This window comes from Dama dama, chromosome 21 (genome assembly GCF_033118175.1).
Source record: "Dama dama isolate Ldn47 chromosome 21, ASM3311817v1, whole genome shotgun sequence".
In the NCBI taxonomy this organism is placed as follows: Eukaryota; Metazoa; Chordata; class Mammalia; order Artiodactyla; family Cervidae; genus Dama; species Dama dama.
This window is the reverse complement of record NC_083701.1, coordinates 23,722,391-23,740,048: the sequence shown is the minus strand read 5'-3', so window position 1 is coordinate 23,740,048 and position 17,658 is coordinate 23,722,391. Positions and strand designations below refer to the sequence as shown.

The 17,658-nt window shown below is 41.9% G+C and overlaps 1 protein-coding gene across 1 annotated transcript; it reads left to right on the top strand.

Moving 5' to 3' along the window:
• Window positions 1-3,438: 3,438 nt before the first annotated feature.
• Window positions 3,439-17,410, top strand: LOC133042293 (short-chain dehydrogenase/reductase family 16C member 6). Its single transcript, XM_061122815.1, has 6 exons — window positions 3,439-3,759; window positions 8,986-9,117; window positions 11,077-11,176; window positions 12,144-12,288; window positions 15,773-15,898; window positions 17,284-17,410. Exons 1-6 carry the CDS (start codon window positions 3,439-3,441, stop codon window positions 17,408-17,410), a joined length of 951 nt encoding a protein of 316 aa, XP_060978798.1.
• The last annotated feature ends 248 nt before the right edge of the window (window positions 17,411-17,658 follow it).

The following is a 17,658-nucleotide window of genomic DNA, read 5'->3' as shown; positions in this document are numbered from 1 at the left end:
TGCTGTTTGATTCAGGGAGCTCAACCCAGTGCTTTGTGACAACCTAGAGGGGTGGGAAAAATCATTGCAGATGGTGACTGCAGCCATGAAATTAAAAGACGCTTACTCCTTGGAAGGAAAGTTATGACCAACCTAGATAGCATATTAAAAAGCAGAGACATTACTTTGCCAACAAAGGTCCGTCTAGTCAAGGCTATGGTTTTTCCAGTGGTCATGTATGGGTGTGAGAGTTGGACTATAAAGAAAGCTGAACACGGAAGAATTGATGCTTTTGAACTGTGGTGTTGGAGAAGACTCTTGAGAGTCCCTTGGACTGCTAGGAGATCCAACCAGTCCATCCTAAAGGAGATCAGTCCTGGGTGTTCATTGGAAGGATTGATGCTGAAGCTGAAACTCCAGTACTTTGGCCACCTCATGTGAAGAGTTGACTCATTGGAAAAGACCCTGATGCTGGGAGGGATTGGGGGCAGGAGGAGAAGGGGATGACAGAGGATGAGATGGCTGGATGGCATCACCGACTCAATGGACATGAGTCTGAATAAACTCTGGGAGTTGTTGATGGATAGGGAGGTCTGGAGTGCTCTGATTCATGGGGTTGCAAAGAGTCGGACACGACTGACGACTGAACTGAACTGAGCTGAGAGGGGTGGGATGGGGTAGAGGGTGGGAGGGAGGTTCAAGAGGGAGGGGACATATGCATAATTACGGTTGATTCACGTGTGTATGACAGAAACCAACACAACATCATAAAGCAATTACCCTCCAATTTAAAGAAAAAAAAGACTCAGGTTCAGTACATACTCATTGAATTCTGACACTTTCCTGGGGATTTTTTTTTTTTTTTTGGCCCGTTGGAAACACACACAAATATTTATAACAGTGTCTGGCAATAATGCTCTTTTTTATCTTTTCTCAGTGGAAAGTTCTGACTGGCCAGGGCTAACAGCAAGAACTTTAATGAAGCAAGAACATGAAGGGAGCATGGGTCACCCACTCTAGCATCCTCACTTGGGCCCTAGAAAAATCTCAAAATTAATTCCTCAATGATTTGAAGTAGATGTAACACAAAGATAATTCTTTCCACCAGACTCATTTTTTTTTTTTCTTTACTATATCGTAGTGCTTGGAGCTTGGCTATAAAGTCACTATGTGGGTTCAGATTCCATCTTCATAATTTTTAACTGTGACCATGGACTAGTTGGCTTAGCCTCTCAGTAACAGGGTGGCCCTTGGAAGAGCTAATTGAATTAATGCATGCAGAGACTTAGAACTTGCCTGGTGTGTCGGAAGATTCCAAATCTATTGCTGCTGCTTTTATGATGATGATGCTACTTCTTGTTCTTTCTTCAAGAAGCTCTGGTCTGGTTTTTTGTTTTGTTTTTTATCAAAGTAGTATAGTTGACTTACTATTGTGTAGAAGTACAACACAACTTACTATGTTGTGTTAGTCTGCTGTACAGAAAAGTGACTCAGTTTTACACATATTCTTTTCTAAATATTCTTTTATGGCTTATCCCAGGAGATCAGATATAGTTTCCTGTGCTATTACAGTAGGACCTTGTTGTGTAGTATCCATTCTAGATATAATAGCGTGCATCTCTAGCCACAGATTCCCAGTCCATCTCTGTGCCTCCCTTGTGCCCCCTGGCAACCACAAGTCTGTTCTCTATGTATGTGAGTCTGCTTTTGTTTCATAGATAGGTTCATTTGTGCCATATTTTAGATTCCACACATAAGTGATATCATATGGTATTTGTCTTTCTTTGTCTGACTTACTTCACTTAGTATGATAATCTCTAGTTGCATCCAGGTTGCTGTAACTGGCATTAGTTCATTCTTTTTTATAGCTGAGTAGTATCCCATTGTATACATGTACCACATTTTCTTTATCCATTCATCTGTCAGCAGACATTTAGGCTGTTTCCATTTATTAGCTATTGTGAATACTGCTGCTGTGAATATAGGGGTGCATGTATCTTTATGAATTATAGTTTTATCTGGGAATATGCCCAGGAGTGGGATTGCTGGATCACATGATAATTCTGTTTAACTTTCTGAGGAACTTCCAGTCTGTTTTCCATAGTGACTGCACCAACTTATATCTCCACCAACAGTGTAGGAGCTGTGGTTTCTTTTAATGTGGGTTTTAAGGATGACCACGTTAAACTTCTACATGAAATAATTGTGTAAGAATGTTCAAGTATAACAGAAGATGATTATAAAAAATCAAGGACACATCATCAAAAAGAAAAAATGCTCCATTATTTTATTTTTTAAAAGGTAGGCCTGGAAAAGGGCACATCAGCTCCAGAAATAGCCTATTTGAATGTTAAAGGTCTGGACTTCATTCAGGAGACCTCTGTCCTCAATCTTGACATTTCCTATTTTATTAGCTGGCTATGTGACATTCGATAAGTCTGGGTGCATGTGTGCTGAGTCACTTCAGTCATGTCTGACTCTTTGCAACCTCATGAACTGTAGTTCTCCAAGCTCCTCTGTCCGTGGGGATTCTCCGGGCAAGAATACTGGAGTGGGTTGCCATGCCCTCCTCCAGGGGATCTTCCTGACCCAGGAATTGAACCTGTATCTCTTAGGTCTCCTGCACTGGCAGGCAGGTTCTTCACCTTTAGCTCCACCTGGGAAGCCCTTGAATGAGTCTACTCAATCTTTTTTGTCTCAGACCCCTCACTATAAACCAGTAGTAACTGTACCTGGTTTGACCCTGTCAGAGGGATATTATAAGGATTATGTGAAAATATAGACCTTCCCAGGTGGGACCAGTGGTAAAGAACCCGACTGCCAATAAACAAGACTGAAACATGGGTTCAATCCCTGGGTCAGGAAGATCCCCTTGAAGAGGGCATGGCAGCCCACTCCAGTATTCTTCCTTGGAGAATCCCATGGACAGGGGAGACTGGGCTACAGTCTATAGGTCAAAGAGTCGGACACGACTGAAGAGACTTGGCACCCACACATGCACTTGAAAATATAAAAAGATTTGTATTGCAAGAAATACTACTTCTATATTAATTTCTATTAGATATAAGATCATGAATTGAGTTCATATAACAGAAAAATGGCCAGCTGAGAGTCCAGAGTCTTGGTTTAGGAGTCATGTAATGTTGGGCAAGTTGATATTCAAGCTCTCCCAATAACTTGAGATCTACCTGTAGATCAAATTAGATTACCTGTAAGGAAGTGCCCTGCAAGTTGGAAAGATTCTTGTCAATGTAAAATGTTTTCATACTCATTACTTATATAATTTAAGCATGCAACAATGGTAGCAGCTGTTGCCAAAATATATATTTTGAAGAACTGATGTTTCAAAGGGAAATTCCCTTGGACTGTGTTTTATGTGTGTTGCAATTGTAACAATGTCATGAATTTATCAGTTACCTTTTTTCGTAATTAGGACGTTCCTTTCTTCAGTGAATCAATATGAATGTGTTTCTCGACACCTCCATATTTTTGGGGAAATTTCTATATTATTTTTTAGAATCTTTATTTTACAAGATAATTTCCAAGAAGAAAAAGGACGTTACTGGAGAGATTGTCCTTATAACAGGAGCTGCAAGTGGACTTGGGAGGTTATTGGCTATCAAATTTGCCAGGCTTGGAGCCATTTTAGTTCTATGGGACATTAACGAAGAAGGCAACATGGAAACGTGTAGAATGATCAAAGAAAAGCAGGATGCGAAAGTATTTGCCTATACGTGTGACTGCAGTAATAGACAAGATGTCTACAGAGCTGCTGATCAGGTAAGCTGACTGGTGTTCTTAGTTCTATGCCCAAGAAAAGGACTGCATCTAATGTGTGCTTTTGCAAAAAGAAGAGGAGGAATTTTGTCATACAGTTCTTTTCCTATGCCTCTTGCTTGATTCTGCATGTCAGAAATCTGACTTTGTGGGGACTTCCCTAGCAGTCCAGTGGTTAGGACTCCACTTCTAGTGCAGGGGTCATGAAGATCCCACATGTAGCCACCCCCCCAAAAAAAAGAACCTGAATTTGTGACCTCCAGAAAAGGAAACAGAAGAAAACAATGCAACTGTGAATTTGATGAGCCTTTTGAGTTGTTGCCAGCTGCTTTTCTGATAACTCATTTGCCACCAGAAGTTAGTAGAAACTAGAACTAGCCCTGTCTAGCTACCTGTGCTCTCTAGGTCCTTGTTTCTTTACCAGTAAAATGAAAAGATTGGACCAGATGATCTTCAAGAGGACAGTTTTAGGTCTCTGTATTGTATGATTCCAGTGTACACCCACTGTCACCTAGTACTGAGGGTAGAAAGTAGGGAGGATGGGGAAGAAGCTTTATTTCTAGACTACATTTCCCCTTAGATTAAACTTATGGATATTCATTCTAACTTCACACTTGTTGTCGTTGTAGTTCAGTCGCTAAGTCATGTCTAACTCTTTGCTACCCCATGGACTGCAGCACGCCAGTCACTAAGTACTGATAAATGCTTTAATTATAATAGGTACTTATTGTGTAATTACCATACCCTCTAACAACAGTCCAGCTCTCATATGGTGTTTTAGCCATATGCCTTGGGTGAGGTGCAGTGAAGATCAACACAGACCAAGAGAGAGAGAGAGCAGAAAGCGTGTCACAATTCTGTGAGACTCACAGTTCCCTGGGGAGGACACGGCACACCACACAGGGCCTCCAGGGGAAACACTGGGTGGGTCAGGAGGCAGGTGAGAGAAAGGGCATGAACCAGAGCCAGCACTGTGGTTTCCACAAGTCAGAAAGCTGAGGCAGGATCAACCAGCTTAGGATGGGTTAAGAGGAACCACAGGGGCAGGATCTGGGGCATCGGGGCTGTTCCTAGCCCTCTGATACCTGACACTAGGGCCATTAGGACAGTGTACATACGGTAGCCTATGGGCTTCCTAGGTGGTGATAATGATAAAGAACCCACCTGCCAATGAAGGAGATGTAAGAAACACAGGTTCGATCCCTGGGTTGGGAAGATCACCCATAGGAGGGCATGGCAACCCACTCTAGTAATCATTCTTGCTTGAAGAATCCCATGGACAGAGGAGCCTGGCAGGCTACAGTCCATGGGGTCGCAAAGAGGCAGACATGACTGAAGCAACTTAGCACACACACATGGTAGCCTACAGCCTTCCCCAGTGGGCAAGGTGCTGGGCATGTAACCTTAATGGGTTGATCAAGATGGGGAATGCCCTGGCCTCTAGCCAGAGCCTCAAAACCAAGTGAAGATAGAATAAGACAAAACACAATATTACAAGTAGCTACTGTTCTGAGCACCTTATGCACATAATAATTCCTTTAACCAACACACACAGCCCTCTTGGGAGTATACGGTTAGCATCCTTGTCATTTACAAATGAGGAAACTAAGCAGTAGGCAGGGTGTGCAAGTTGCCCAAGATGCTGAAACCGGTCATGGGCAGAACCAAACATGCCCAGGACAGGAGTGGGGCGGTCTAAGTCATTCTCATCCTCTGCTATGTGACCTGAAATTGTCCACGCAACTCAGTGTGATGACAGAATCTCTGAGGGACTGTCCGTCCCTCTGGCAATCTACATAGACACTTACCTTCTGAACCCTCCTCTTCACTTTTCTGCCTCAAAGTCCTTTTTCAATTGTTCATTGATTTGTTTATTTTTGGCTGCACTGGGTCTTTGTCGCAGCGTGTAGGTTTTCTCCAGGAGCAGCAAGTGAGGACTGCTCTCTCATTGCAATGTATGGACTTCTCATGGTGGTGACTTCTCTTAAAGCAGAACACGGGCTCTAGGGTGCAGGCTCAGTAGTTGTGACGCATGGACTTAGTTCCTTCCAGGCATATGGGATCTTCCCACACCAGGGATCAAACCTGTGTCCCCTGAATTGGCAGGCAAGGATTCTTCACCACTGGACCACCAAGGAAGTCCTTCAGCTTCAATTACTATTGCCTCCTTTGTTGGGATCCCATAGGATCTGTTCTTTATAATCCATCACCAACTAATGAGGATATAACCTAGTGATTATATATAGATCCCAGGGGTTTGTAGAACAGAACAAGTGGAATCACAATCAGATGTATGTTGTTGCCAGAGCAAGGTGGCAGGGGCTAGCTCAGGGAAGGAGCTTATGGGGGAGTGGCAGTCCCAGGACCACCTCTAAGTCACAGATCAGGACTCTGAAATTTGCAGCACCATCATATATAATCTTTTGTATTTCAATTAATTTATTTTGATTGGAGGATAATCACTTTACAATATTGTGATAATTTTTGCCATACATCAGCATGAATCAGCAACAGGTGTACATGGGTCCCCTTCATCCTAAACCTCCCTCCCCATTCTCTCCCCACCCCATCCCTCTGGGTTGTCCCAGAGAACCAGCTTTGGGTGCCCCACTTCATCCATCCAACTCGCACTGGTCATCTATTTTCTATATGGTAATGTATATGTTTCAGTGCTATTCTCTGAAAGCATCCCACCCTCACCTTCTCCTGCTGAGTCCAAAAGTCTCTTCTTTACATCTGTGTCTCTTTTGCTGCCCTGCGTGTAGGATCACCAGTACCATCTTTTTAAATTCCAGATATATGCGTTAATATACAGTATTTGTCTTTCTCTTTCTGACTTATTTCACTCTGTATAACAGGCTCTGGGTTCATATATAATCTTTATAGTAATGTGGGCACAATAACATTGTCCGCTCTACTGATGACAGGAAGCCAAGGCATAGAGCAAATTAGTAACAGAGTAGAACTGGGGTTCCCTCCGCCTGGAATCAAGACCCCTGCTACATCCCCAGCAGTGACCCACCAATGTGTCAGCAGTAAAGACACCCTCATAGTCCTCTTCCTTCTATCAAAAGCACTGTAATTTCCATCACCCCCAATGAATCTTTCTCTCTTGTTTAAAATTTCCTTGCTGTCTAGTAGAAAATGAGGCCAAAAACTTTCATCAAAAATTATCTTTTCACCATTTGAATGTATCTTAGACTTTTCTTTTCTCACAGTCCTGTAAATAGAATTCTTCTAAGCCAACCATTTTATTAATATCAACTCTTCTGTATAATTTCAGTTATTTATCAACTCCCAAGAAACCCAAATATTAATACTACTGTTAGACTTAATCTACCAGAATGTCAACAAGCCATGGACATTATCCAGACCCCTGAAATTCATAGGAAACTTCAATAACAGCATTCTAAAGGGCTCAGTAATGGGAGTTCCCTAGAGGTCAGTGGTTAAGACTCCAGGCTTCCACTGTAGGGGGCTTGAGTTTGATCCCTGGTCAGGGAGCCAAGATCCCATATGCCATGGGGCATAGCCAAAAAAACAATGATAATATTAAATTTAAATAAAGGGCTCAGTAATTAATTTCCCAAAATCTGACTGAGGTAACTTTCTCATCTCCACCACAGAAACCCAGTACACAAATGAATTGTTTTTGTTAGAATAACCAGCCTCATGCTTTATTCCCAAATGTCCAGGTCCAATCAAGTATTTATATTTATTAGTATGTCTGTGTGCACATTCACATACGTGAGATTTGTTTGTTACAGAAGTAATCTTCTTGGCCACAGAGAAGTAAATCTAGGTAAAAAGAGCTTTTATTTTCTTGTATGTGTGTCCAAACTGAGTGAGAATCACTGTGATTCTTCTCAAAAGCCAAAAGCTATCCTTTGGCAAAATCTTAACTTCTGAGAACCTCTGTTTCCTCATCTATAAACTGGGATCAGAATGCTTTCCTAAACTCGCAGTGAAAATTAAATTCTATTACCTAGATAAAGTTCCTCTTAGCCCTGGGTCCCTAAGACTGAGGGATCTTCTTGGACAGGATGATGGTGACCGTTAGGTTTTTCTTAAATATTTAAGAATGCCTTACACCAAAGATTTCCCATCCTCCAGAGGCCCAAGTTCCTCCCCAAGTTGGTCTAATATCAAGCACTTGCTCACACAGGCTCCCTCGTCAAGCCAAAAGCTCACATCTCTTGGGTGTTTGCCCCTGTACTGCCCCTCTCCAAAGCAGAGGGGCCCAATCACTCTGCCCAACATTGGTGCAGCAACAATAACCCTTCCTTTCAGAGCCTGTTCAACTTGATGACATCAGGAGTGGTTTTTTCCTAATATCTCCCCACCATGTGATCTGGAAGCCTCAACACAGAGCAGTAGGTGGCGCCAGGACAACCAAGTCAAGGCAGTAGTGCTTCCTGTTCGGAAAAAAGAACAGATTGTCGTGACAGCACCAAAGATACAGTTGAGGGCAAATACATCTTCAAATCGTCGTTTGAACATGCATCATGCTTTACATCATGTTTTGCCCCAGGCCAGCTTTATCGAGGTCACTGCAGTGTTTCCTGGAGCCCAGCTTCCTCCGAGTAGAGCTGGTGGTAGTAGGTTCCATAAGCAGATGAGGTAACAATTCAGAAGGAAGGGTGAAGGAAGACCCTCAGGACACAGCAGGGGTAGCACAGCTGGAAACTCAGGGAAATAACTGGGCACAGGCAATAATTAGACCTGGGGAGGTCTTTTTGACAGAGGTCACAGGCCCACAGATACCTGTGATCCCACAGGGGTGGGATGAGCTCTTGCACCTGGTCACAGAGGAGTCAGGAAGACGGCACCTACAGAAGTAACTGCCACACACACCGGGTTGAAGAGAGATACAACCACCATCCAAAGGGAGACATTGAGAGCCACACAGGGAAACAGAGACAGCACTCCGCAGTACCCCCGGCATTCACCTCTGGCAAAAAGGGAGAGTAACATGACAAAAATAGGAGGCAGAGAAAATACACTGCAACACCCGGTCATCTCTGCACACACAAAGAAAAACTGGCAAATCAATGTGGTTTTTTTTACACAATCAATCATAAAGCTACTTTAAACTTGCTGAATTTCTATGAGAGAAACTAACTAAGCTTAAAGAAACTATCTGAATAAAGTACAAATAATAATAATAATAATGGCATGGAAAAATAAGTAACCTAACATAAATGAATTATTTGCCTCACTTCTGCACAGGTTAAGAAGGAAGTGGGCAATGTGACTATCCTTATTAACAATGCAGGGGTCGTGACGGGAAGAGAGTTCCTCAAAACTCCAGACCACATGGTGGAAAGATCATTTCTTATCAACGCCATGTCTCACTTCTGGGTAAATCTTCTTTCTTTTTCATTTTGTTTTGTTGGTGAATATGAGAATTTCATGTAGTTCTATAAGTGAAAGTAACTCAGTCGTGTCCAACTCTTTTCGACCCCATGGACTGTAGTCCATGGAATTCTCCAGGTCAGAATACTGGAGTGGGTAGCCTTTCCCTTCTCCAGGGGATCTTCCCAACCCAGGGATCAAACCCAGATCTCCCGCATTGCCGGCAGATTCTTGACCAGCTGAGCCACAAGGGAAGTCCGAATTCTATAAACAACTAGTCAACCATTTATCTGTTGATAGACCATTTGTGAGTTCCCATTGATAGACTAAGCAGAACTCTTGGACTATCCAAAGTTGGAGGCAGAGGTGGCTATGGGCTTGATGGGCAAAACATCCTTTGTTTGCTGGTATTCTTGTTCAGTTGCTGAGTCATGTCCGACTCTCTGCGACCCCATGGACTGCAGCATGCCAGGCTTCCCTGTACCTCACCATCTCCCGCAGCTTGCTCAAACTCATGTCCACTGAGTTGGTGACGCCATCCAACCATCTCATCCTCTGTCACCTCCTCCTCCTCCTGCCTTCAATCTTTCCCAGCAACAAGGTCTTTTCCAATAAGTCCATTCTTTGCATCAGGTGGTCAAAGTATTGGAGCTTCAGCAGCAACATCAATCCTTCCAATGAATATTTAGGTTCGATTTCATTTCGGATTAACTGGCTTGATCTCCTTGATGTCCAAGGGTGGCAGGCAACATTCCTTGTCCACACCACAGCCTGCTGGGTGCCTCCATGCTTTTCTGTATGACTTTGAACTTCTTTTAAAATTTTATGGGGAGCCAAATATTTCCTGTAAATTGACCCAACTGAATAGTCTTCTAAAGTCTTGAAGTCTTTTAAGTTGACATTACAGAGTAACACAGTTACTGTTGATATTAAAAGGTTGTCCAAAAGGTAATTTTTAAAAATTGCAAAAGGCAATGCAGGTGGAGAAACAAAGTCCAAGTAATTGGCAAACCTGTCCAAAGTTCAAAAATACTAGTTCTTTTTTTTTTTTTAACAATAGAGTCATCATTTGTTACAATTCAACTGAACACGTACTTGCTGTCTTCATAACCTGAGCTATTTTATGGAAATAGTGATAACTGATCTAATCTATAACCAGGGGGAAAACATTTAGGAAGTTTAGTCATAAGAAAATTTTTGCATAAGAAAAATGGAATCTTACAACAAATACAATAAAATAAAGACAAGCAAATCTGACACTTGTTTGTATTACACCCTGCATGTGATCAAATCAGGGAAAATAGGTATACCTATTTATCAAATATACCTATTTTATAAATATACCTATTTATCAAATACATGTCATTATTTCACAGAGTTACCTTGATTGTACATACATGTAAACCTGTATTTGTATGTATGTCTCTGGTTAAAATGATATTCCCAAAGTTTCATTGATGTGTTTTTGATGACTAAATGCTTCCTCAACACATACTTGCATTCCTTTCTTTTCTCTATAATGGTGGGAATCTGTACATCCAGAACAAATAATGTCTTTATAATATAAATTTATCTTCTAGAATGTCTTTAAAAAGCCCTCCACTGACACACAGGGCTAGAACACAAACAGACCCTTGAAATATCCAGTCACCCTTTCCCCTGTGAGGAAAACATTATTTTCAACTGGAAACAGAAAAATGGTAGCAACATAAGAGATGCCAGTTGGATCCCTGGGTCAGGAAGATCCCCTGGAGAAAGGAAATGGCAACCCATTCCACTGTTCCTGCCTGGGAAATCCCATGGACAGAGGAGCCTGGCAGGCTGCAGTCCATGGGGCTGCAAAGAGTCAGACATGCAAACACCAGGTGTTAAATAAATATTTATTAAGTGAGCCTGAAGGTTGATCACATCTTGAGCAGAAAGAATGAGTAATAAATATTGACACAGTGTGTTTGTATCTTCCAGACTTGTAAGGCCTTCCTTCCTGCCATGCTTGAAGCTAACCATGGTCACTTAGTCTGCATTTCAAGTGTAGCAGGAATGACCGGGATCAACGGTCTGTCAGGTGAGTGCTCCACCCGTGACTTTGTATCTCCAGCTCACAGCACGCAGAAGTCAGGACCCTTCCAAGGCATGGAGAACTCTTCTTCACCAAGGGGAAGTCTCTAGTACCTTTGGCTCTGTTTGTAACGCTAGGATTCCTTCCCATTTCCCAAATTTGAATCCCATACATAAATGATATCGTATGGTACTAGTCTTTCTCTGTCTGGCTTACTTCACTTAGTATGAGCATCTGTAGGGCCATTCATGTTGCTGCTCCCCTCCTCTATAAAAAATAACGGTGGGACTTCCCTGGTGGTGCAGTGGTTAAGAATCTTCCTTGCAATTCAGGGAATGTGAGTTGGATCCCTGGTCAGGGAACTAAGATCCCACATGCCACGGAGCAGCTAAGCCCATGCACTACAACTAGAGAGTCCACAAGAAAAGATCCTACATGATGTAATTGGGACCTGGGGCAGCCAAATACATATATTTTAAAATAATAAAATCACTGTCTTCTTAATAAAAAATAACACAAAGAGAAAAAAAGAACCAATTGGCTTTGTAGTCTTCTTAGGTTAAGAGAAATTGAAATCATTTTCATTTTGTTGTTGGTATGCTGTATAGAGCTATAAGACTGGAGTGGCCACCCAAAATTGACTGTAACAGTGATGCTTTCCCTGGAGCTTAGATGGTAAAGAATCTGCCTGTCAATGTAAGAGACTCAGGTTTGATATCTGGGTCAGAAAGATCCGCTGGAGGAGGGCATGGCAACCCACTCCAGTATTCTTGCATGGAGAATCCCATGGACAGAGCAGCCTGGCAGGCTACAGTCCATAGGGTGGCAAAGATTAGGACACAACTGAATGACTAACACTTTCACTTTGCCCCCAGAATAAGCCAAAGAAAGGGAAGGGAGTTTCCATTTTCAAAATAATTCCATGAATTAACTTGTCAAAGTCTGCTGCTAACAGCTCCTCACTCTGTTTCAGATTACTGTGCCAGCAAGTTTGCAGCTTGTGGCTTTGCGGAGTCTCTCCACTTTGAATTAAGACTATTACAAAAAACTAATATTAAAACCACCATTGTTTGCCCATATTTTATCAAAACTGGAATGTTTGAGGGATGTTCAACCAAGTAAGTGAAATCTTACAGTAATCTTCGCTCTTACGATAATCTTCCAATATAGATAATTATCATCTTTCATTTTGAAGTTTTGAAGTATGAAAAGTAAAACAAAAGACATCGGTTGAATGCCTGAGTTAGTCAAAGAAAACATTCAACCTGCATTAAATTAATGAGTTTACTCCATTTAAGGATAATAATGGTAAATTATTGTGAAAACATAAACCTAAATTGCTAATCAGAATATTACAATATAACAGGAAAGTTGGTAGTGAGAAGTTATTAAAATCTTTAGCATTGTTGTGTTAAGAAGATAATTTCTTTTCTAAAAAGAATACTGAAGTAAAAATCATCCAAAAGATAAAATGTTTTGAAAGATTGAATAATATATGTGGGGGAATATTGGAGGATGATATAAGTTTATATTTGGTAGAGTAGACCAAGGAAGAAACAAGTGAAATACGAAGACTTTTATACAAAGGAGCCAGTCAGTAGAATATATTAAGAAATATAGACATGGTCTGGGCCAGTGTAGTCATTACAATAGCTAAAAAGGTGCTTGACAGGAACCAAATGCTATGAATCAGCTATATCTGTAGGAAAGAGAGACAGCCAACAAAAAGCCTGTCTAAAAATCAATGAGGCTATTTAGGGTCTAGGGAAATCATAAAATTAAAAGTGTCAAAACAGGTGATGGAGTTGACAGGATAGCAGGGAAAAAACTCTCACAAAGAAACATCTACCATGCAAGTCAAAATTAGCAAAGACAATTATTTAAAATCTTTGGAGACTGACCAAAGAGCAGGCAACCTATTGAGAAGTATTTATTTAACAAAACCTACAGAAATTCGGTAAGAACTCTGAGAGGCCTTGGCATTGGAACCAGGAACAACACTCATCCTCCAGGCAACAGCTCTGCCTTGCAGAACAACTGTTTCAGGGGCTTGGCAAACCAGTGGTAATTCCCATGTCCCCCAGTCTCTGGAGGGGCTTACCAGGCAGCTCGGTGGTAAGGAACCCGCCTGCCAATGCCAGAGCCACAGGAGACTTGAGTTTGATCCCTGGGTAGGGAAGATCCTTTGGAGGAGGAAGTGCAACCCACTCCAGTGTTCTTGCCTGGAGAATCTCATGGACGAGGAACCTGGCGGGCTACAGTCTGCAGGGTCACAAAAAGCAACTGAGCATGCAGCATGCACACACACACACCAGTCCCCGGAGAGGGAGAACCCCTCTGGGTGGTTTGGCAGCAGGTGAATACTGAAAGATCCCAATTTCCGTGGAAGGCCTATAATGAAAGGATAGACTCAGTCAGACAGTGTTTACTCCTCCACCTCCACGACAGGGAAGACCTGGGGAGAGGCTGTTGTTGAAGAAAGCAATCCTGCTTTCCACAGCTCTTTGTTGCTGGAGCAAGAGTCATGTGGCAAAAGACCTATGTGTGGTAGACTTACCGGACAGTAAAAATCAGCAGACCCCAAGCCCCAGGTTCTGGGTGCTGGAAGATCCATACAGGCTGGTAACAGCAGCTGGGGGGCAGCATTACTTCCCACCATTCCCCCAGACTCTGTTTGATAGCTAAGGTGAGAACTCCAGTGAAGAGTCATTTTCTCATCACCCAACTCCTGCTTCATAACAGAGGTTCTGACAGACACGGTCACAGTCAGCAGCAAAGACTGACATCTCTCTCCCTCTGCCATTGGATAAAACCATAAATCAGAGCATCTTCAAAAAAAAAAAAAAATAGTACCACCAGCTAGCAAACTACAGCATAAGAGGTAGAAAACGATACAGATAGAGACAGACCAGCTAGAGGCTTAAGAGAAAGAGGCGGTCAAAGATTGCCCGGTTAAAACCACAGATTCCCTGGATGGAGTCCTTCAAGGAAGGACATCAGAAGCCACACCTTGGAGGAGAGATAGACCTTATGGAACTAGTTTCAGCCAAGTGACTGAGGAAATAAACAAGCAAACAGTCGCAGAGGACAGTTATCCAGCGTTGCTACCATATATCATCTAAAATGTTCAGTTTTTAATAAAAAGTATGATATACAAATACACAGAAAAGTGTGACCCATACATGAGAAAAACCCATAGGCAATGGAAATTGCTTTGAAAAGGACCCAGATGCTGGACTTAGCAGACAAACTTCAAAGCAGCTATTTTAAATCCATTCAAAGAGCTAAAGAAATCCATATTTTTAGAATGGAGATGTTTCATCAAATATTAATAAATAAATACAGATTTTTTAAGAAGCAAATATAAATTTGGGATTGGAAAAGAAGAGTAAACGAAAGGGAAGATGCACTAGAGCAGCTCAACAGTATATTTGGGCTGGCAGAAAAAGAAAAAAAAAGTGAACCTCAAGACAAATGAACAGAGAATATGCAACCAGAAGGAAGAGAGAACATAAATGGAAAAAAAAGAACAGATCCTCAGAGAAAGCTGGGATACCTTTAATCACATCAACATACGCACAAGGAGAATAACAAAGAAATAAGAGGAAAAAACAGAAAAAGCATTTAAAGAAATGGATGGCTGAAAACTTCCCAAATTTAATGAAAAACATTAATTTACATATAAATGACTAACCATTCCAGTATTCTTGCCTGGAAAATCTCATGGACAGAGGAGCCTGCCAGGCTACAGCCAATGGAGTTGCAAAGAGTTAGACACAACTAAGTGATTGAACACACACACAAAAAAATAGAATTTTTGAGGAGGTGTGGTTCAAGAAACACAGAAGCATAATATAAAAGTATAAAATGTCAAAGTAAATGTCTAATGGGAGCTTCATTACATGTTCATCCCATTTCAACTCCAATTGATTTTGCAAACATCTGAGTTTGCTTACTGTAGTAACAATAGTGTGCTTAAAATAAAGCCACATTATACATGCTCAGGAGCTCTTTCCTTTCAGTGAAATAATTTTGCAATTCCACTTCTTAATAGTATACAACTATCTGATGTTTGGGCTGAAGGAGAGAAAAGAAAAAAAATCTCAAAGCACTTCCTTCCATAGATCTAGACCATCACAGAGGAGAAAATCAATAAATGCCAGGAATTCACTCCAGGAAATGAAATACGTTAGCTTTTGTTTGCTCGCTAAGTCATAGCTGACTCTTGTGACCCCACAGACTGCAGCCCACTGGGCTGCTCCATCCATTACATCTCCTAGGCGAGGATACTGTAATGAGTGGCCATTTCCTTATCCAGGGGATCTTTTACACCCAGGAATTGAACACACATCTCCTGGGACTCGTGCATTGCTGGCGGACTCTTTGCCACTGAGCCACTGGGGAAGCTGGAAATGTGTTAGCACTGGTCCCAATATGATCACGAGAGAAAACACAAGGCTTTTTCTAATATTTACACATGATTTGCATATTTATAGACATATGTTGATGACTTGATATCTAAAATTTAATGATTAGTGCTCACCATGGCAGCAAAAAAATACCACTTTAACAATATAACTTTTTGTGATTTTTTTATTCCAGGTATCCACTTTTGTTGCCCATGCTGAAACAGGAGTATGCTGCCCAAAATATTTTAAATGCTATTTTAGAGGAACACTTGTACTTGATATTACCCAGATTCTTGCACATTGCATTGTTACTGAAACAGTAAGTGAATAACGACTTCTCTATCATTTTGGTTGCTTGTGAACAAATTGCTCTCATCATTGCTACCTCTTTTACCAGAAAGCAACCTCATATCTTAAGGTTGAAGAAGAAGAATATCTAAATAATGCCAGGGCAATTTATTGGACTATTTCTAGCTGTGCTTGGTTATTCCAGACATTGAGAAAATTCAGAAGCTATCGGTTCTTACAGAGTGCTAAGTGCTAAGTTGCTCCAGTCATGTCTGACTGTTTATAACCACACAGATATAGCCTGCCAGTCTCCTCTGTCCACGGGATTTTCCAGGCAAGAATTCTGGGGTGAGCTGCCATTCCCTTCTCCAGGGGAATCTTCCTGACCCAGGGACCAAACACACATCTCTTCTGTCTGCACTGGCAGGTGGATTCTTTACCACTAGCGCCACCTGGGAAACCCTCTTAGAGAATAAAAATTATTAACTTCAAGAAAAACAAATAGAAACCCCAATTACAGGAGGTGAATTCTATCAGTTCAGCTGACATAAAATTCTATTTTGAAAACAAAGGACCAATAAACCCGAGTGCATTGCCAGAAAAATATTAAGGATTTTTGGCAAGTTCCTCACTTTCTCTGGTGAAAGAAGACCTGCAACTTCATGCTGAAAGTTCCAGAGTCTTGTGAGTGCATTTAGGGCAGGCCCACTCTCTTCTCTGAGAAGAACAGAGAACAGTGTGTAAGTTTCATGAAGTGTCTACCTGGGCCGTACTCCGCATGACAGCCTTGCGCGGTTTATCACACTTGGAGTAACTAAGGCTTAAAGAGGGTAAGTCATTTTTGCAGGATTAAACAGCTAATGGGACTTCCGTGGTGGCTCAGATGGTAAAGAATCTGCCTGCAATGCAGGAGACCCAGGTTCAATCCCTAGGTCAGGATGATCTCCTGAAGAAGGGTATGCAACCCACTCCCAGTATTCTTGCTGGAGAATTCTATGGATAGAGGAACCCTCAGGCTCCAGTTCAAGAGGTCACAAAGAGCTGGACACGACTGAACAACCAACACACACTTTGTGGCCTGAGCACTGGGACTGTTCAAAGCTCCGTAGACAGCATTCAGTTCCCATGATGCAACATTTCCACCTTCGTCCCTTTCAGCAGTGACACCCACATAGTGTGAGGCGTGAGAACTCACACGTAATCTTTACAAAGATATTTCTCTTTTGTTTATTTAGTTATTTGTTTGGCTGTGCTGTGTGTTATGCGGGATCTTAGTTCCCCCGCCAGGGATGGAACCCAGGCCTCCTACAGCAGAAGCCCAGAGCCCTAACCATTGTACCACCAGGGAATTCCCTGATGATGTCTCTTAGACTCCTTCTAAAGCATTCTGAATTTTTTTCCTCTGCTTTTTTCTAGAGTAATATCTCCAAACATGTTGATGGCCTTGGCTGAGTACCTTGGAATGGACATTGCCCTGGCTTCATTCATAGAGCGAGAAAACCCAGGGGAAGTTCAGACCAAAACCGAGAGGAAACAACAGTAGCTAAAGTTCCAGATGTGGTAAAAGTGTCATGAGGAGCTGGAAGTCTTGTTCATGTTCAGAGCACTCCAGACTTCCAGCAATGACCGAGGCTTCCAGAAGTGCTCACCGGGACATAGCTGACACTTTCACAATCTCCCTAGGCATTCACATTACATACTCAACAGTTTCCTATCACTTTTTAGTTTGATTAAAAAAAAAAAACAAACACTGCAGCCATTCCAATGTCAGAGAACTCAGAGAATACAGTG

Bases quoted from the DNA above. Each gene is read 5' to 3' on its own strand.
- LOC133042293 (XM_061122815.1), top strand. From the start codon at position 3,439: ATGAATGTGTTTCTCGACACCTCCATATTTTTGGGGAAATTTCTATAT. The intron at 11,177-12,143 runs GTGAGTGCTCCA...ACTCTGTTTCAG, and splicing joins CGGGATCAACGGTCTGTCAG to ATTACTGTGCCAGCAAGTTT. The intron at 15,899-17,283 runs GTAAGTGAATAA...GCTTTTTTCTAG, and splicing joins ATTGCATTGTTACTGAAACA to AGTAATATCTCCAAACATGT.